This window comes from Dermacentor andersoni, chromosome 1 (genome assembly GCF_023375885.2).
Source record: "Dermacentor andersoni chromosome 1, qqDerAnde1_hic_scaffold, whole genome shotgun sequence".
NCBI lineage: Eukaryota > Metazoa > Arthropoda > Arachnida > Ixodida > Ixodidae > Dermacentor > Dermacentor andersoni.
In genome coordinates this window covers 144,144,773-144,165,787 of record NC_092814.1, presented here as the reverse complement: position 1 = coordinate 144,165,787, position 21,015 = coordinate 144,144,773, and the positions used below count along the sequence as shown (strand labels likewise).

Genomic DNA, 21,015 nt, shown 5'->3' with positions numbered 1-21,015 from the left:
GATTGAGTCAGACAGTTTTTTAGAAGAGGGAGGGCGAGGGGAAGGGATGAACGTATATAAAATGATAAGCCGACGAGGAGAAGATTTCCCTCTAAATAAATGTTGGTACATGCCCCACTTCTCTTACTCGGCCTTTTTTACATCTATGAGGAGAACGTAAACGTACAGCTGAGTTAGAACTAGTGACAAAATTAAACTATCTGTCCCTTCAACATTCGCACATTTCCTCAATATTTCTACTTAAGCATCCTCCATGGAAAGACCAGCTTATTTAGAACATTGTTTCTTTCCCTTCAGATTTTCTGATTTCGCTCGCGCTTTGAGGAACTGCCAACCAATTTTGATGTCGCATTGCTAAAGGAATGTGAGTAGGCTTGGTTTCTTCCGGACTCAGTTCCTTGATTGAAACTATTACGAATGAGCTTTCCTTTCGGAAGAATTGAAGTTTCCTTTCGGTCACACTTTGTGGAATTTCGCCGTAGATGACGTGGTCAAAAATGTGGAGTCATTACAATTCTTTATCGTTATGGGCTAGCGATATTGCAGATCTGACGGCATGACTTCCTTTATAGTGTGCACTAATTAAGGTATTTTCTTTGAGAAATCTTAATTTTGTCACTACTCTTCTGTTCATAGTTTTTCACGTATGAAAAGAGAGAGAGAAAGGCAGGTAGGTTAATGAGGTTGAGTCCATTTGGCTACCCCTTATTGTGGAAGAGGGAAAGAGGACAAAATGTATGAGCATAAGGAAAAAGAAATTTCAGAGTAAAAACGCACAAACACGCTTAAACCTTCATATTTCAATCAGTCACAAGCAGACACTTAGGCTGCGAGGTTTTAAGAAGCACAGCAGCGCTTTTGTAGGTTTGCGCATTGCAGATGCACGAGGCCATGGTGCCAGAGTCTTTTCTTCTCTGAAATGCCTGTAGTCTGATTTCCTCGATAAGAGTGATGGCAAGCTTGTAATCATATTTGAAGTGCAATCATACAACAGATGTTTTAATGTTTATTTTGTACCTAATGTGTTACCACTGGCACTGCCGGTCACTCTAATTAGGAATGAACGAATGAATAGACCATTTATTTCAGAAAAGGATGGCCTGAAGTGGGAGAGCGGTAAAGAAATGTTCCTGAAGGTAACACCTCTTCGCAGGCGACAGTCTAAGGTTTATTTACGTCGAGTATTACCGGGTAACAATTTGAATTATGTGCGAGCCCGTTGGGGTGCATGCGCTTGTTAGTGAAATTAGGAGAATTAAACGTTTTTAGCGCCATAGTACGAGCGAGAACGTCAAGGTGCCGCTCCGTTTTCCACAACGTTATCGAAATGCATTCCGCTTGTCCATGAGCTGCGCGAGTAGCCTGATCATCGCCTGGTGGCGTTCTTCTTTATCTAGGGGCTCATTTTTCTTTTTCAGGAGGGGGATGGGCATTCTTATGGTGTTTGTGTTCATTTCGCATGTAAACGTAAAACATCACTCATAAATAGAAATTTAGCATTGAACTGGATAAAGTTAAACTGGCATCAAAGAAAGCAGTTGCCTACGCAATTTTTTATATGTACGCATAGGCAGCTAGACCTAACAAATGCATATACTAAAGTTCATTGCCATTAAGTAAAATTGAAGTATTCAAAAGTGCTTTTTTGTGCACTCCCTTCCACAACCACCACCGCGACCCATTCGTGGCATGGCTACTTATACCCCTGTCACACTGGGCATTTTAATGTCGTTCGAATCGAATGGCATTAGCATTGAATGACATTGTTCGGCTGCTACACAGCAATATTTAATGCCATTAGCACCGAATGACTTCCGCAATCGAATGAGTTCGAGAAACTCATTCGGCTGCGCACTCGGAGCGAATGTATACTCTCAACCCCAGAAACAAAGCAAAACAGGACAGAGCGTTTGCAACTTGAAAGCCATACTCGTAAAGAAATAATAACTTTTGCGTGTTTTAATGAACTTGTTACTTTAAAGAGACAAAATCTGTATGCCAGGTTGTCGCGAAATGTTGTTACCCTCAAGCTCAGCAGCGTCTGGAGGCCGCCCATGCCGCCACCACTCTGCTCGTCGGCCATATTGTAAGCACTCAGGCGACTGGTTGCACGTTTTGGTTAATCAGGCATCGGCAAACACTTTATATGCACTTATGCAGCACTTTATACCTACTTTGTTCTACTTTAGTAGCTACGTTTTTTTTTTCCGAATGATTGCCATTCATATCGCCACCAAATGACAATAATTTTTCGAGTGTAGCACCTCCGCGAGCGAATGACATTCGTTACACCAAATGCCATTAGATTCGAATGACATTAAAACGTCCAGTGTTACAGGGGTATTAGTTGCTTAGGGAGAAAAATCACCACTGTTTCGCATGTGTTGCCAGACAATATATCCTGATAGTTTCGTACCAAGATATACATATATATATATATATATATATATATATATATATATATATATATATATATATATATATATATATATATATATATATATATACATATATATATATATATATAGTGATCGTCGCTGGGCGGCTGATCAAGCCTTTAAAATGCAACAATCGCCGTCATCCTCCAGCGACTAATAAGCAGTGAACATCTTCGAGAAGTGTACCATACCTTGAAGCCGAAACCTACACCAAACCTGTTTCCGCGGCGAAGTGTGCTTCGAACCTGAGCTAAGCACTATTCAAAATGGCGAATTCGCTCTCCAATTTCCGCGTGAAGCTTATGAAACAAATTTACATAATGCAATGCACCAGATTTGTCGCACCCTCACTAAAACGTTTCGCAAGTATGTCAGGACATTGATACCAAATGCACGGAACTAATGAGCACAGTGGTTGCTCCGTCTCGCACTGGTTTGTCCCTTCCAGTGCTCTAACTAAAATTCCGCATGACAGGCCGTACGTTTATGTTGTGGGAAGGCGGATGACAAAAGTGATCGGCAAATTGAATGACCGGACTTGGTTCCGTCTGCCGCTTTCGTTCGCCGCAGAATGTGTCCGCATGATGGGATGTGAACCCTTCTCCGTGCTTCCGCTGTACAAATGCGCCTGCGGCATCAACGCACTGCCGCGTGTTTTCCGTCTTTCGCGATCTCGGGCAGCGCTTCGTACTCGCACTGCTTTTGCGCTTCTGCCGCCTGTAAGCAGAAAACTTAACTGTTTACAGATGCTCCGGCTGGAAGCAAAGGGTAACAACGTGAGCGACTCTGCAAACGCGCTGCTCCGCCTTAGCGCGGCGTCCTAATGTCAGAGCAGACAACGAGTATACAGCGCATATAATTATGTGCCGAAAGGAAAGTACGGAAAACAAACGCACATGTGCTATTCAACAGCTCAGCAGCGACAGCTCGGGGATAGAGCGCGCGAGTCAGGCCTTGTTTATCTTCCTCATCGGCACGCTGCTGTAACGTTAGTAATGCAGTAACAATGCGCCCCGACGTCGTAATCGCTGTCTATTTTGCGTGCAAGCGTACGTGCCCCGTCTGTCAAATCGGCAAGATTCGCGGGCCGGGGATATACGGATCAGCGCGCCGAGCGCGCAAGTTGCTACGTAAAGCAGCAGAGTTGCGCCTCTGTTTTATCCCGCCGCTAGAGCCTTTATTGGCAGAACGTCATCACGTGGTAGTAAAGCAACCATGCATTGCGGAGAAGCAGATGCTCGCGCCAATTTTTGTATTTCCCGGTGCCGCCGCTGCAGCGAACTGGATTGACACAAGTTATCGCCAGTCAGATTCAAAGCGAATCCGGCCGATCTTGGCGTTCGCTGCTCACGTGCGGGCTAGCTTCGGAGCAACAACACAACGCGCGCAGCAGTTCTCACAGTTGTTTCATCGCAGTGTCGTCGCAATTCTATCGGGATTATATAATGACCGGATGCTCTGCCCCCAACTGCACGAATCGCTCTGAAAGCGGAAAAAGCTTTTTATTCGATACGATTTGGAAGATCGGTTATTGCGCACCGACTTTATTGGTTGCTTCACATGCAACGTAAGAAAGCTGCGTCAAGAGGGTCAAGAATATGCGAGGTAAGTTTTTCGTTTGAACAGCCTATTAGAACGCTTCACTTTTTTTTTTCAGAGGTGCGGTTCACGTTTGTGTTATGTAATCGACGCGTAGAACTGCCGATATTGTTACGTAGTTTACGATATACAGTGTTTGTGATTTATGAGAAAAAGGCCATGATATATCTTTTCAGTGGATACCATGTCATTGCGGTATCATAGGAAATGATGAGGCAGATAAGGCAGCTCGGATGTCAAACCAAGAAGACCGCTGCGTCCCCATTGCTCTCTCAAGGACCGACGCCGCGAGACAACTTCGCAATCTAGCTCGCAAGATCTCCTAAGCAGAGTGGAATACCACACATACAAGGCGCACAAGACTGCACAGACTAAACCCGTCACTACAACTCAGACCTCCCGTCGGTCTGCACCAACGCGGAGCGTCTCTTCTGTGTCGGTTGTGGCTTGGAGTTGCCTTCAAGAATGCCTACTCAGCACTAATTGGAATGGCTGATAGTCCTACGTGTGATGTTTGCGGATGCGAGGAGAACATTGACCACTTATTGTGCCATTGTCCTCAATTTGAAACACAAAGACAATCTTTGTCCAACGCATTGAGGAAATTCCATGATCGTCCTCTGAGTGAACAGACATTATTAGAGCACCGTCCCCACCGATCATCGGCTCAGAAGGCAGTAAAGGCACTTTTGTGCTTTCTCAGAACGTCTGGTTTGCGAGAGCGGCTTTAACTCAAGTACTGTCCGTACACGTATCTACACCTTCTCTCTCCCTTCTCTCTCTTCCCATTCTCCTTTCCCCATCGTAGGGCAGCCAACCAGACCGTGGAGTTGTTGACATTCCTGCCTTCCTATATTCCTCTCTCTCTCTCTCTCTCTCTCCCCTCTTTGTGAACGTATATCGCCAAATTAGGTGTTAAACATTCGTGTTGTTTTGTTTAGACAAAAATATTGCCTGTCACGACGAAGAACCTCGGCAATGTTGCTCATAAAGTAGTTTGATGAGGTCCTACGCCCACGTAAGTCTTGTACTCACCCCCATTTTTTGTTTTTGTTTTTTTTCAGCAGCAGCGCTGCATACGCTTCGTTTTGTTTCTGTTTGAGCAGCACCTGGGCGCACGCGCAGATTACATCAAAGTGTACAATTATATGAAAGCATGCGAAGTATATGTGAATGTAGGGCGCCATTCGTAAGTGTTTAGTATACTTGAGTTACTCAGTGAATTTGTCCCTCTAACGTGTAGTAACCCGAGGTATTATAGTTCTGTAGAGGGGCATCCGTTAAGGGGCGACTCCTGTTCAAGGGCATCTGCTAACGAGGCTTCAGTACCACATCTACATAGCATTGTTTTCTCGAAAGCCTTCGCGCTGTATCACGGCAGTTCGCAGGGTGCCGTATTAATATCTCGAAAATATAAAATTGAGGTCTATTTAGCGGGCTACTTTGTTGCATACGTTATGCACGCCCAAAACAATAGAGTTGGCAAACGAACACTGGATGAAAGCAATATTTAGAGTGCTAAACTTAATGTATAATGGTGCTGGTCATTTACATCTTGTTCCACTTATGATGTGTGGTCTCACACCATGATTGTTTGCTTGCATGCAAGATCACTTCACACCCGATCAGTTTCTTGCCGAAGGACGGAATGGGACAAAAACAATTAAAGTCAAATGCTGTTCCTAGTATATGTTCGGGTAAATACACATCAGAGCATGCTAATGATATCCTTGTTAAAAAGGGGCTGCCATACCTTGAGTGAATATTGACTAATAAGTTTCAATTGCCGTGCCTGTAGACTTACCCTTACAAGTCACACGTAGAGAAGCACCTGATGGCTTCACCACAACAAAATCAGAGATCAGGTAAGACTACAGGATATTTGTTACTTATATTAGTTATTTTGGTTTAACATATTGGTTATATATTTGTTACGTATACGTATATTGTATGCGTACATACGCATATAAACGTATATATACGTACATGTTACGTATATTATGGATAAATTTTGTTACGTATATTGTTTTTGTCTTTCAGATTTGTACATGCTTTAACCCTTTCGGCCCTGGTGTCCTATAAAAAGGACACGAAGAAGAACGGCTACAAGTCATGATTTAACTGCTCAAGAATCTGAAACAAGAAATGAGCTGACTCCCAAGACATCCCCATAAGCATAGACATCACTTTCTCCTTCGTCTTCCTCCTCGTAAGGCCAATAGTAAACAAACAAAATGGCGGAAGGCGGAAACGGCGGCTGCAGTGGTAAGCGCAATTTTTGTTATTTTTTACTCCATACTTACGAGCGTGTTCGTGATTAGAATTTTGTAGGCGCTTTCTAAGACACTCAAGGCTTCAATAGTTGCACAAAGCTTTCTCTCTGGCTAGTACATTTGCCACAGCACGCCGCGATGTGTGTGTCCTATATATAGGACACCAGGCCTCAGTGGTTGTAAACCATCGGCGCGTGTTGCATGCAAAGGCAGAACGTTTTTTTGGTAATGCCTATTTTCTTCACGTTTTTTATTGCAGAGGCCACAATTCCGACCGGATTGTTTTATTCAACGGCAAAGCGACCTCGATTAAGACATCTACGTCTCGAGGATCCAGATGTCATGTTTGCTGCACTAAAGGATGGTGACATGTCCGAGGTCCAAGACGCAGAGCATGACGTGGATGACATGGTTGAGGCTCTTGAAGACGTTTGTGACAATGAGTGTGATGCACTAGAGGAGCTCTCGGCTGCCTCCAGCGATGAAGAAGTTGACAAAGAAACACCGGAGGACAGGTCGTGGTCCAGGAGAGCTTTCAATAAGCTAGCAGCCACGTATCAACCTCAATCATCTGGTGACGAGAATGAGAATAATCTTGATGGTCTACCGACCCCGTATGAGTATTTTTCTCGGTACGTGCCGAAGAGTGTGTTTGTTGATCTTGCCGAGAAAACAAACATGTATTCTGTTTCTCAAGAGGGAAAATCCGTTGAAACAAACGAAGAAGAAGTCAGAAAGCTGGTTTCACTGCATCTAGCGATGCGTGTCTTTCGTTACCCACGGCTGCGCATGTACTGGAAGCCGTCACCCAAAACTGAGCTTTTCTCAACTGCAAACATGTCACGAAACCGGTTCGAGAAGCTCAGAAACTGCTTACACATTGTTGATGTGAATGGAGACCGCAACAGCAATGATCGTCTCTGGAAGGTCAGGACACTTTTGGACGCATTTCGTGAAAGATGTCTAAACCTGACTTTAGAGGAGCATCTTTGCATCGACGAGCAAATTATCCCGTTCAAAGGACAGCTAGACATAAAACAATACATCAAAGGGAAACCAAATCCGTGGGGAGTGAAAGTTTTCATGTTGTGCGGTGCCTCGGGAATTATCTACGACTTCCTCGTTTATCAAGGCTCAACCACTGAACTTGTTCCAGCAGACAAAAAGGACTTCGGAGTGACCGGAGCATTCGTCCTCCATCTTGCGAGGCGAATACCGGATGGTACTGGCCACAAGCTTTTTTTTTGACAATTATTTTACGTCCTTGCCAGTTTTGCGGGTGCTTTGTGACAAAACTATATATGCTGCTGGAACAATCCGATCAAACCGGACCGAGAAATGTCCATTGAAGCCAGAAGGCCAAATGAAGAAGGAGGAAACGGGGTCCTCTGACTGCCTGGTAAGCAGCGATGAGAAAATCATCATCACGAGATGGCTGGACAACAGAGCGGTGACCCTAGCCTCAAATTTCCTCGGCATTGATGACGAGGATAAGGTGTCACGATGGAGCAAAGCAGACGGGAAATATGTAAACGTGAAACGTCCCGCAGTTGTCCGCGAGTACAACCGAAGTATGGGAGGCGTAGACAAGACAGACTTTCTGATAAGCCTCTACCGAACATTCATTCGCAGCCGAAAATGGACACTGCGAGTTATCACGCATTTTATGAACCTGTCCGTGACTAACTCCTGGCTCGAGTACAGGCGTGACGCTGAAGTTCAAGGGCTAAGGGAGAAGATGGATTTGCTCGAATTTACTCTAAGTGTCGTGGAAAGTCTAGCAAAAGCTGGTTCTCCTGATCTGCCACGCAAACGTGGAAGGCCATCCTCCTCTCCCCTGCAGCCACTCAAAAGGCAAAATTGCACATCCCAGCGACCAGAGTACCACGTGAGATATGATCAAGTCGGGCACTGGCCGCTCATGGCCGAAGACCAACAGCGATGCAAATTGGAAGGATGCAAAGGAAAGCCAAAAACCAAGTGTGAAAAGTGCAACGTCCACCTGTGCATATCAAGCACAAAGAACTGTTTCAAAACGTTTCACACGCACTAATCAATGTCCAGTATTAGCGGCACCTCAAGGCAAGCAGCATGTTTGTTTTCAATATTTGAATATTTGTGAAAGCTTGAAAATAAACAGTAACGCCAAACATTGCTTTCTGCTTTTCTTGCAAACACTAAGCCCTGGTGTCCTATATATAGGACGCGGCGCCATCTTTAAAACTAAGGGAGTCCTAGAGAAATTTTTTGTGTTAATGTTTTCCTTGGGTGGCAGTGAAGCAAGATACCACTACAGAAAAATTCCCAAAGAGGTAAAAAAAATTCAGGGCTGAAAGGGTTAAAATCATGATATGATTAATCTTGTTGAATTCCTGTATGACTATCATGCTTGTTCCCTTCTGCTTATTTTTTCTCCTAGTTATTGATCTGACCTTCATATCTCTACGCGATGGCGTAGAGGTAGAGCATCAGCCTCGCGTGCAAGAGGACCGCAGTTCGAATCCCGGTGCCACGCAAGTTTCCACCGGATTAAAAAAAGAAAAGAAAATCCGCGTGTTGATAAAATTGCATAAACAGGCCTGGAGTGCGGCCGGATTCCAGTGACCGGAACCGGTAACTCATTCCCTCACCAGAGCAGGATTGGCCACCCTGATGCAGTACTTGGCCACAACCTCCTATATGAATACAACAATCAAACCCCGGCCCCCAGCGGCTGCGAAGCAACTGATCACGGCGGCGGACAGACCTGTGACACAGCAGAGGGTGCTAAGAATCTCTGGGTCCGGACAGGCCGACATTGAAATCTGAACCTGGAAACGTTTAACGTTATCTAGTGAGGCGAGTCTAGCAGTGCTATTGGAGGAATTATCGGGCATTCATCATCAGCAGCCTGGCTACGCCCACTGCAGGGCAAAGGCCTCTCCCCTCTCCAACTACCCCGGTCATGTACTAATTGTGGCCATGTTGTCCCTGCAAACTTCTTAATCTCATCCGCCCACCTAACTTTCTGCCGCCCCCTGCTACGCTTCCCTTCCCTTGGAATCCAGTCCGTAACCCTTAATGACCATCGGTTATCTTCCCTCCTCATCACATGTCCGGCCCATGCCCATTTCTTTTTCTTGATTTCGACTAAGATGTCATTTACCCGCGTTTGTCCCCTAACCAAATCTGCTCTTTTCTTATCCCTTAAAGTTACACCCATCATTCTTCTTTCCATAGCTCGTTGCGTCGTCCTCAATTTCAGCAGAACCCTTTTCGTAAGCCTCCAGGTTTCTGCCCCATACGTGAGTACTGGTAAGACACAGCTGTTATACACTTTTCTCTTGAGGGATAGTGACAACCTGCTGTTCATGATTTGAGAATGCCTGCCAAACGCACCCCCAGCCCATTCTTATTCTTCTGGTTATTTCAGTCTCATGATCCGGATCCGTGGTCACTACCTGCCCTAAGTAGATGTATTCCCTTACCACTTCCAGTGCCTCGCTACCTATCGTAAACTGCTGTTCTCTTCCGAGACTGTTAAAGATTATTTTAGTTTTCTGCAGATTAATTTTCAGACCCACCCTTCTGTTTGCCTCTCCAGGTCAGTGAGCATGCATTGCAATTGGTCTCCTGAGTTACTAAGCAAGCCAGTATCATCAGCGAATCTCAAGTTGCTAAGGTATTCTCCATCAACTTTTATCCCCAATTCTTCCCACACCAGGTCTCTGAATACCTCCTGTAAACATGCTTGGAATAGCATTGGAGAGATCGTATCTACCTGTCTGACGCCTTTCTTTATTGGGATTTTGTTGCTTTCTTTATGGAAGACTACGGTGGCTGTGGAGCCGCTATAGATATCTTCCAGGATTTTTACATATGGCTCATCTACACCCTCATTCCGTAATGCCTCCATGACTACTGAGGTTTCGACTGAATCAAACGCTTTTTCGTAATCAATGAAGGCTATATATAAGGGTTGGTTATATTCTGCACATTTCTCTATCACCTGATTGATAGTGTGAGTATGGGCTATTGTTGTGTAGCCTTTACGGAATCCTGCCTGGTCCTTCGGTTGACAGAAGTCTAAGGTGTTCCTGATTCTATTTGCGATTACCTTTGTAAATACTTTGTAGGCAACGGACAGTAAGCTGATCGGTCTATAATTTTTGAAGTCTTTCGCGTCCCCTTTCTTATGGATTAGGATTATGTTAGCGTTCTTCGAAGATTCCGGTACGTTCGAGGTCATGAGGCATTGTGTATATAGGGTGGCCAGTCTTTCTAGGACAATGTTCCCTTCATCCTTCAACAAATCGCTGTTACCTGATCCTGCCAACTGCCTTCCCCCTTTGCATAGCTCCCAAAGCGTTCTTTACTTCTTGCGGCGTTACTTGTGAGATTTCAAGTTCCTCTAGACTATTCTCTCTCACATTTACGTCGTGGGTGTTACTGGCACTGTATAAATCTCTATAGAACTCCTCAGCCACTTGAACTATCTCATTCATATTAGTAACGATATTGCCGGCTTTGTCTCTTAACGCATACATCTGATTCTTGCCTATTCCTAGTTTCTTCTTCACTGCTTTTAGGCTTCCTCCGTTCCTGAGAGCATGTTCAATTCTATCCATATTATAGCTCCTTATGTCAGCTGTCTTACGCTTGCTGATTAACTTCGGAAGTTCTGCCAGTTCTATTGTAGCTGTAGGGTTAGAGGCTTTCATACATTGACGTTTCTTGATCAGATCTTTCGTCTCCGTGCATTAAAGCGGGCAGTAAATGGGATATAATAGCGCACAGTGAAGTTAGGAGGACAAATTAAGCATATACAGTGCTAAAAAGCGGGCACGTCCTCTGCTACCGGTGCTTAGCGGAGAGACGAGAACTAGGCGTCGGATTCCTGAATAATAAGGATATATCTGGTAACATACAGGAATTCTATAGCATTAACGAGAGGGTGGCAGGTCTTGTTGTGAAACATAATCAGAGGTACAAATTGAAGGTTGTGCCTACTTCCAGTCATGATGACCAGGAAGTCGAAAGCTTCTATGAAGACGTGGAATTGGCGATGGGCAAAGTCAAAACAAAATACACTATATTGATGGGCGACTTCAATGCCAGGGTAGGCAAAAAGCAGGCTCGAGACAAGCCAGTGGGGGAATGTGGCAACAGGTTCTAGTAATAACAGGGGAGAGTTATTAGTAGAGTTTGCAGAACGAAATAATTTGCGGATAATGAATACGTTCTTCCGCAAGCGGGATAACCGAAAGTGGACGTGGAGGAGCCCGATTAGCGAGACTAGAAATGAAATAGACTTCATACTCTGCGCTAATCCTGGCGTCATACAAGATGTGGACGTGCTCGACAACGTGCGCTGCAGTGACCATAGGATGGTAAGATGTCGAATTAGCCTAGACTTGAGGAGGGAATGGAAGAATTTGGTGCATAAGAAGTCGATGAATGAGTTAGCGGTAAGAAGGAAACTAGAGGAATTCCGGATCAAGCTACAGAACAGGTATTCAGCTTTAACTCAGGAAGAGGAGCTTAGTGTTGAAGCAATGAACGACAATCTTATGGGCAACATTAAGGAGTCTGCAATCAAAGTCGGTGGTAACTTCGTTAGACAGGATACCGGTAAGCTATCGCAGGAAACGAAAGATTTGATTAAGAAACGCCAATATATGAAAGCCTCTAACCCTACAGCTAGAATAGAACTGGCATAACTTTCAAGTTAATCAACAAGCGTAAGATAGCTTCATAAGGAAGTATAATATGGATAGAATTGAGCATGCTCTCAGGAACAGCGGACGCCTAAAAGCAGTGAAGAAGACACTAGGAATAGGCAAGAATCATATGTATGCGTAAAGGGACAAAGCCGCCGGCAATGTCATTACTAATCTGGATAAGATAGTTCAAGTGGGTGAGGAGTTCTATAGAGATTTATACAGTAGCCGTGGCAACCAGGATGATAATGAAAGAGGGAATAGTCTAGAGGAATTTGACATCCCACAAGTAACGCCGGAAGAAGTAAAGAAAGCCTTGGAAGCTATGCAAAAGGGGAAGGCAGCTGGGGAGGATCAGGTAACAGCAGATTTGTTGACAGATGGTGGGTTGATTGTTCTAGAAAAACTGGCCACCCTCTATACGCAATGCCTCATCACTTCGAGCGTACCGGAATCTTGGAAGAACGTCACGATAACCTTAATCTATAAGAAATGGGACGCCGAAGACCTTAAATATTATAGACCGATCAGCTTACTGTCTGTTTCCTAGAAAGTATTTACTAAGGTTATCGCAAATAGAATCAGGACCACCTTAGATTTCTGCCAACCAAAGCAGCAGGCAGGATGTCGTAAAGGCTACTCAACAATAGACCATATTCACACTATCAATCAGGTGATAGAGAAATGTGCGGGATATAACCAACCCTTATAAATAGCTTTCATTGATAACGAGAAAGCGTTTGATTCAGTCGAAACCTCAGCAGTCATGCAGGCATTACGGAATCAGGGTGTAGACAAGCCGTATGTAAAAATACTGAAAAATATCTATAGTGGCTCCACAGCCACCGTACTCCTCCATAAAGAAAGCAACAGAATCCCAATAAAGGAAGGCGTCAGGCAGGGAGACACGATCTCTCCAATGCTATCCACAGCGTGTTTACAGGAGGTATTAAGAGACCTGGAGTGGGAAGAATTGGGGATAAAATTTGATGGAGAATACCTTAGCAACTTCAGATTCGCTGATGATATTGCCTTGCTTAGTAACTCAGGGGACCAATTGCAATGCATGCTCACTGGCCTGGACAGGCAAAGCAGAAGGGTGGGTCTAAAAATTAATCTGCAGAAAACTAAAGTTATGTTTAACAGTCTCGGAAGAGAACAGCAGTTTACTATAGGTAGCGAGGCGCCCGAAGTGGTAAGGGAATACATCTACTTAAGGCAGGTAGTGACCGCGGATCCGGATCATGAGACTAAAATAATCAGAAGAGTAAGAATGGGCTGGGGTGCGTTTGGCAGGCATTCTCAGATCATGAACTGCAGGTTGCCATTATCGCTCAAGAGGAAAGTGTACAAGAGCTGTGTCTTACCAGTATTCACCTAAGGGGCTTACGAAACCTGGAGACTTACCAAAAGGGTTCTACTTAAATTGAGGACGACGCAACGAGCTATGGAAAGAAGAATGGTGGGTGTAACGTTAATGGATAAGAAGAGAGCAGATTGGGTGAAGGAACAAACGCGAATTAATGACATCTTAGTTGAAATCAAGAAAAATAAATGGACATGGGCAGGGCATGTAATGAGGAGAGAAGATAGTCGATGGTCATTAAGGGTCACGGACTACATTCCAAGAGAAGGGAAGCGTAGCAGGGGCGGCAGAAAGTTAGGTGGACGGATGAGATTAAGAAGTTTGCAGCGACAATATGGTCACAATTAGCACATGACCCGGGTAGTTGGAGAAGTATGGGAGAGGCCTTTGCCCTGCAGTGGGCGTAACCAGGCTGCTGCTGATGATTTGTGTATGACTTGTACTTTTCAACAGTCAGTTCCTATATGTGCAAGTTTACTGGGCTACGTGAACTACTAGTTCTAGGAACTCAAAGCAATTCTTTAAGTATTGCTTGTTAAAGATACCACTATTCTACTCTTCTAGTCTGGATAACCCTACTTGGCAGGCATTACTGATTCAGCAAATCGCCATTGAAAGTTAGATACCGTTAGGATGCGAAATAAACAGGGTTTATTTAATAGTCGTCAAGGCGAGCCTGAGGCGTGGCCGCAAATGTCTTTTTTCACTTCCTCGAAGTCTTCGCTCACACTTCTTCGTTTTGCACTCATGCGACTACATTTATTGTAATAATGCCATTTTTAATCATTTACTTAAGCATATTTTGCAATTGTGGACGTGACATTCCATTAGTACTCAAGACTGCACATGTAGTGCCAATTTTCTAAATGGTTAAATTCACCATTTGCGGCCTTAGATTCTGTTCTCTACTACTCGTAACCTTTTTGTTAAATTGTCTAATTTTGTCTATGATTTGTTAACCCCGTAATGCCTGCTTAGAACGGTAATCTAGCTCAAAATGTGCAGGGATGGTATCTACAATAGGCGATGTTAAAAAAATATTGCTCAAATTTTGGAACTGGTATGTACTAATCTGGTTCAACATCCCTTTGTGGCGTGCTTGATTCCATACTTATGGAGTGTCTCATTTATTAATTATCTGCGTGCAACAAAAATTAAATCGACTGTGACCAACCGGTTGGTCGCACGTCGCAGCGATAGCAGCGATTACTGCCAATTTTCGTCGAAATTGCGCCGGGAGCTATTTTGTAGTTTGTTTCAAGAAATGGCGTCTCGCTGAACAAGTGCAATGCACGGAGACGTGGATTGCCAAATCCGGTGCGTAGCCCGACAAGCGAAGGGAGAATAAAAAAAAGATGCAGCTTCGCCCGAAAGGCGAAGCATCGATTGCGATAGCAAACGAGTACACAGCTATACGAAATAAGAATATTAATTTTATCCGCCCTATAAACTTGCAAACGTTCGCTTACTAACTAAATTAACAAGCACGGTGTCACGCGCGCATTGGTAAACATGAGATCTCACTCGATGGCCGCAGAAACTCGCTGTCAAAACGCTGGAGTGAAGAAGCGCAGCAGCAGCGAGCAAATTGACCTTCGTGCCGTCTCTAGCTGCAACGCGAACGTCGAAAGCACAGGGCATACCAAGCCCTGTGCTTTCACACATCGCAGATGGCTTGCAAGAACGGCGGCCGGGTGGCTGCGCCGCAAGCAACAGACGCCGGAATAGAAAGCGCCCCCTTCCCTCGCCTCCCCCACCCGTTCCTCGCGCGCGACAGAATACGGCGCGCTTCCGCTCCACCTCCCTCCCCCCTCCCCCCCGTCGCGCGCGTGAGATTGAGCCGCGATCGTCGACTGACCCTCGCAACCTTTCACTCACACATACAGCGCCCAGCATGCGGTGACGATGTTATCGCGTTTAGACTTCATACGGAACATCACAGCAACGACGACGGCAGAAATGCGCTTGGAGTGTCCATATAATTGCTATCGCAATAAATCTCCTATCGTAGATTCCATTCTCCCAGTTCTATGCGTTTATTGACACGCTACATAACAAATGAGGTGCATTTTCACGTTTGCGTCGTATGCTATAGATCTAGTATTTACTACACACATTTTTGAATTGCCGATACTACGAAATGTTTGATTCCCACGAGAAGACGAAATGGCCCTTTGGGGCCGTCATAATTTTCTTACTTGTTCAGTAGCATACAAAAATCGCACGTACGGAGCAGTTAAATATTTGCAACCTCGGCAAGGGCATATAAAGAGACAGCAAAGTACCCGAAGTTTCAACGTTCCGGTGAACGCGCGACCGTTTAGTTGCATTCCTTTCCTGTCGGTTCTCCTGTCACTTTTCCTGTCGGTTTTCTTGTCGCCATAAATTTCCCGATGCATTTTGATAAATTACCTTACCTCACCTGCTTATTGAATTTGAGATGCCGAACGTGCATGCTATCGTAATGAATTTTCTACGATAGCACATTTAACTCCATGACTTCAATAAACAGCCTCGTCAATTTGTTTTCGAATATTTCATGCACATTAGGTTTGTCTCTTCTCCTGTAAAGAATTCTTTTTTTCTCCTGCACAGAAAGCAATACACCTTCAATATGTTGCGGCATTTGTATCCTTAATGTACCAGTATTAACCCTTGCTTGCTGAAGTGGCACAATGACAACGCTTCCTCCCGCAATTTAATTTATTACTCGAGCAACAATGCAAAAAAAGCAGACAAACAGCCAGTTTTTATGTAGGTGAAACAGTAGAAGACGACACGTTAAAGAAAAACAAATCAAAACTGGGCAATAAAGTCAGCAAGTTGCATCCCTTCCTGTAAAAGATTGAATCCTTTACGTATAAATGGTTCTTACACGTCCACAGCTAATCATGCGAGCAGAAATATCGCTTCTAATAAGTTTTGGATGACATTCATTAGTGTGTAAAGCCATATAACGATATCATCTGTAATTACTACCTTTATAAGTAGCGAGGTACCATGCCAGGTGCAAGAACATTTCACCCTTGTGAAATCCACATGCGCCACGGCTCCACTTGCGCCACGGCTCTGGCCGGCGTTGCACTATCTTCGGGATCGGCCCACGCCTGCTTCACCTCCGCCGCGGGTCGGCCCGACATTGCACTATCTTCGGTATCGGCGCCCGTATGGGGAGTTTTTTGCTTACCACGCGAACAACGACACAAAAATTTCCTTGGATGGTAGAGGTACACAGCTTCGCTGTAAAACCAAAAAGAAGAGAGACCCGAGGATAGATCCCTGTGGTATGCCGGACTGAACCGGCGCAGATGGCGAATCGCTGCCATTAACCGTGACGCACTGATGCCTATAGCTTAGATATGCTTCGATCCAAGCTAATAAAGAGTCGTTTTTCAGAATTGGTTTCAGTTTCATAAGACGCTTCTGGTGTGAAACGCGGTCAAATGCTTTTTTAAATATAAGAATAGGATATCAATTTGGCTCTGTTTGTCTAAGCCAATGGCAAGGTCGTGAACCATTTTGAGCAACTGCGTTACTGTCGACAAACTGCGTCGGAAACCATGCTGACGACTATCTATAAAACCATAACATTCGTAGCTTTGCGGAGAGGCAGTTTCGTACCCAATGAAGTGATTACTTTCTATGAACACATAAATGTGCTTGAATATTATGTGCTCCAGTATTTTAACACATGCGCATAACAGCGATATACGTCTGTACGCGGGTGTCACAAACTGGTTTGCCTTTTTTGGTATGGGAGTTAGTTGGCGTGACGCCAGTCGCAAGGAAGTTCTGCTCGAGCAAGGGATTTGTGAAATATCATATTCAGATACTTAGAACACCATTCTGCTTATCTTACTAAAAAGGCGGTTGGTATGTTGTCGATACCGCTGGATATTTTATCATCTAGCTTAAGCAAAAAGGAAAATACGCCCTCCTCTTCTATGTGTATATTGTCAATTCGCGGTAACTCATGGAATGCAAGAAACTCAGTGTCTGTACCGCTATCACTAGTAAAAACCGAGCAGACATATTCATTAAGAACGCATGCAATTTCTGAGCTGTCATTCCCAGCAGTATTGTTTATGACGAGACTAGGTACTGATTTTTTCTTTGGTGAAAGATACCTACAAAATTTCACCGGGGACAAAGAAATAAAATTTTTCAGTTGCACATTTTGGGGTAGTGAGCTTTGGCGCCGGCAATACAATCTTTCAGCTGTAATCTCAGTGCGCAAATCTGATTGCTTGCGGATGCTATTTTACGTCGCCTGAATTTTTATTTTGCTTCTTTCAGTCTTCGTCCCATGCGCAATATTTCTTTGGTCATCCAGGGGTTTACATTCCGAGGTGCTTTCCGCTTATGGGGTACGAAGTCGTCAATCCAATTTATCACAAGGTTCTTAGAAAAAATTCCACAGGTGATCAACTGAATGCCTATCTGACTCATAGATGGAGAACAAGTGTGAGAATGAGCTGCCTAGTACATTTAGTACGTCAACATCGCATAAACGAGAAAATATGAGCACATACGATTCCCGCTTTATGGTATTATAGACATAATTTAATTGCATTTTGAGACATATCATCCGAAATTATGGGGTTTTACATGCCAAAACCACTTTCTGAATGCGGCCGCCGTCGCCACGATTCGATCCCACAACCTCGCGCTTAGCAGCCCAACACCATAGCCACTAAGCAACCACGGCCGGTGGCATACAATCTTATGGTCTGATATGCCTTCGAAGATATGGATAGTAGCATGACGCTGCAATACCCTGTGGTTGGTTGAGCTAGAATAGGTCTAAGACCGTTTGTCTGGCACTTTGTACACGAGTGGGTACTTTAACCAGTTGCGTTAAATCATGAAACAGCATCACGTCAAGAAGACGTACAGCATCACTTGAGAGTGCATAAGGAAAATCATTGTCCCAGGCATCGTCCCAGGCATTTATTGCTTGTTTCCGACAAGCATTAAATTACAGTAATGATTTCCAGAAGACAATAAAAAATGATTAAGCCTTTCGTAGAAGGTATTGTCGGAACTCGGGCTCCATGAAAACCTCCAATTATCAAAACATAATCTTTCAAGATGATTTTAACAATGGCACATTCAATTCCTACAATGTCAACTAGTCTTAATACCTGTAACGAGTATTTGAACATAATCGCAATTCCACCACCGCGCCAATCTCTGTCACTTCTGTGGATGCTGTAACCCGGAGGTACAATTTCAATGTCATTGATGTCACTGTTTAACCATGTTTTGGTAAGCACTATAATTTCTGGATTATGTGTGAAGACTATACTCTCCAAATCAGTGGTTTTATTAACAATGCTTCGAGCGTTTATATTTAGGCAAGTAAACTTTTCTGTGCCATTGTTTGGTCATTCATCTCTCCGCCTCGTCCTCCAGGGATTTCTCGATCTGGTAGTCTTGCCACTTGTTCGTCATCCCATTAAAACAATTCGTTATCAACCCTAGTTTTATCGTACACGAGCCTGACTTTCTTTCCCGATTCGCGTAGCTTGGCTGTCATCAGACATCAGACACAAGCACCGTAACGACGCGCAGGCGCGCTACGTGGACGCAGCCAAGTATCCGGGCCGAAACGCCGTCGCCATCAGCGTCACAGACTACAGGGGGACGACAATGGCGTTGGCGACAATTCTCGCCAAACGCGCGAACTTGGCTGAGGACGCCGCTATAGCACTCGCCACCCATACAAGCGAGGATGCCATAATGGTCTTCAACGACTCTCAAAGAGCGGCACGCAACTACATGAAGGGCAGGATCTCCATCAAAGCGATCAACATACTGAAACGTGGCGACACTCCTCCCCACTACACCTGCATCATGTGGGTTCCGGGACACAAGGGACTCGAGGGGAATGAAGCGGCACACAGCGCGGCCCGCGCAAGCATCAGCCGGGCCTCCCCGCAGGACATTCTAGACAGGTCCCACCCACCGAAATCAGCGGAGGAAACGGAACCAATACCGTTAACTTACCAAGCACTACTACAGCACTATTGGCTTGGACGCAGGGTATACCCTCCACCACATCGAAAACTAAGGAGAAACGAAGGCACCGACTATAGGCGACTCCAGAGCAATACCTTTACCCACGGAAGCTTACTGCATCATTTCTACCCGACGCTATACAGCTACACCTGTCCACACTGCAGCGTGCCAGACACCCTGGCGCACCTCCTCCTGCAATGCAAGAACGCCCGAGCAGGCATCACAGTGACACAACTAATAGCAGCAGACGCAGACCCAAACCTCCTCGCTGAAACTTGAGAGGCTGCGATCACCAAGCCGGACCTGGTCGACCAGCGCGAACTCGTCTCCCGGGCCCTGAGGGCGATCCAAGCCAGAGGGTTCCTGGAATAAGGGACCCTCCCACCTCGACTGACAAGTCACTGCTTCAAATAAAGGTTTTATTCTCTCTCTCTCTATCCCAGAGCTCCTTTCTTAGTTGCCTAGTGGCAGCGGAAAAGTCTTCAGACACAGACATGCACTTTCCTTTTAGTTGGAAGCAGTTTTTAGGTACCCTTATTTTTTCACGATGATCGAACAATTTCAGTATCACAGGGCGAGGTTTGATCGGCTGACGACGCCCCATTCTGTGTATCCTTTTTATTGAGCGCACATTAAGACCCAACGTGTTTTGAGAAATATCAGTGACGATCTTGTCATTAAGAGCATCGATTGTTTTGTTCTCGCTTTATTGAATACCGAAAACAATAAGGTTGTTGCGTCTGCTTCGATTTTAAAAATTCACAAGCCTTCTTTCGTGGCTCTGTACGCTTCTTTCGATGCTGTCTACATTTTTCAAGTTATATTCAATGGCGTCTAGCCTTTCTTGTATGCATTTCTGGCCGTCAAGTAACTACTTGACAAGTTCTTGGGCACTCGGTGCGGGATTGGGTTCAATGTTCCCGCACAACATAAGTAAAGACAAAACAAGATTCCATACATTAATTAAGAGTGCATGCAGGCAGTTCGGCCACGCCAGCTGAATAAAACAACCATCCCTTGTTTTAACTGTAGAATAACCGTCACCAACCAGTACAAAGAATAGTAACGGGTTTGACATGACACTGCTGCGATGCCAGCTGCCGTGCCCACTGATATACCATACCATTTATTCCGCAAGTGTCAATGAGAAGATTGTATAGTAACGTGAAAAACTCCCTATACAGCTCTCTGTTGCTCAATAGGTGCTACATGAAAGTGTTTTTCCAAGCGTGAAAGAATCCTGCGAATACACGCAAAATTGCCGCGTGACTGGCCGCTCCAGGCATTTTGCGTGTATTCGCGGGCTTGCGTAAACGTGTAAATGCGTAACGTAAACGTAAATGTGTAAACGCAAGGTTCGGATCCATTCACGCGTGCATGGGCATATACCAATGATATCACAGTCATATCTTTTTCACTAAGTTTTCACTGTGACTCAGGCCAGTCCCTCGGCTGAAACTTCCTGGAAATCAATACTCAAGCTGTACAAATTTTATCCTATGTTATCAAGATCTTCTAAAGGCTGTGTGGTGAACAACTGACGTGGAAACACGCGGAAGCGATAATTTTCCCATTATTGTGAATCAGCCCTGCATGCAGAATGGTGAGACCAGGCGCTA

At 44.7% G+C, this 21,015-nt stretch overlaps 1 protein-coding gene across 1 annotated transcript; it reads left to right on the top strand.

Annotated features, from left to right (window-relative positions):
- The first annotated feature begins 7,673 nt into the window (after window positions 1-7,673).
- Window positions 7,674-8,363, top strand: LOC126543367 (piggyBac transposable element-derived protein 3-like). Its single transcript, XM_050190490.1, has one exon. It carries the CDS (start codon window positions 7,674-7,676, stop codon window positions 8,361-8,363), a length of 690 nt encoding a protein of 229 aa, XP_050046447.1.
- Window positions 8,364-21,015: the final 12,652 nt, after the last annotated feature.

Bases quoted from the DNA above. Each gene is read 5' to 3' on its own strand.
- LOC126543367 (XM_050190490.1), top strand. From the start codon at position 7,674: ATGAAGAAGGAGGAAACGGGGTCCTCTGACTGCCTGGTAAGCAGCGAT.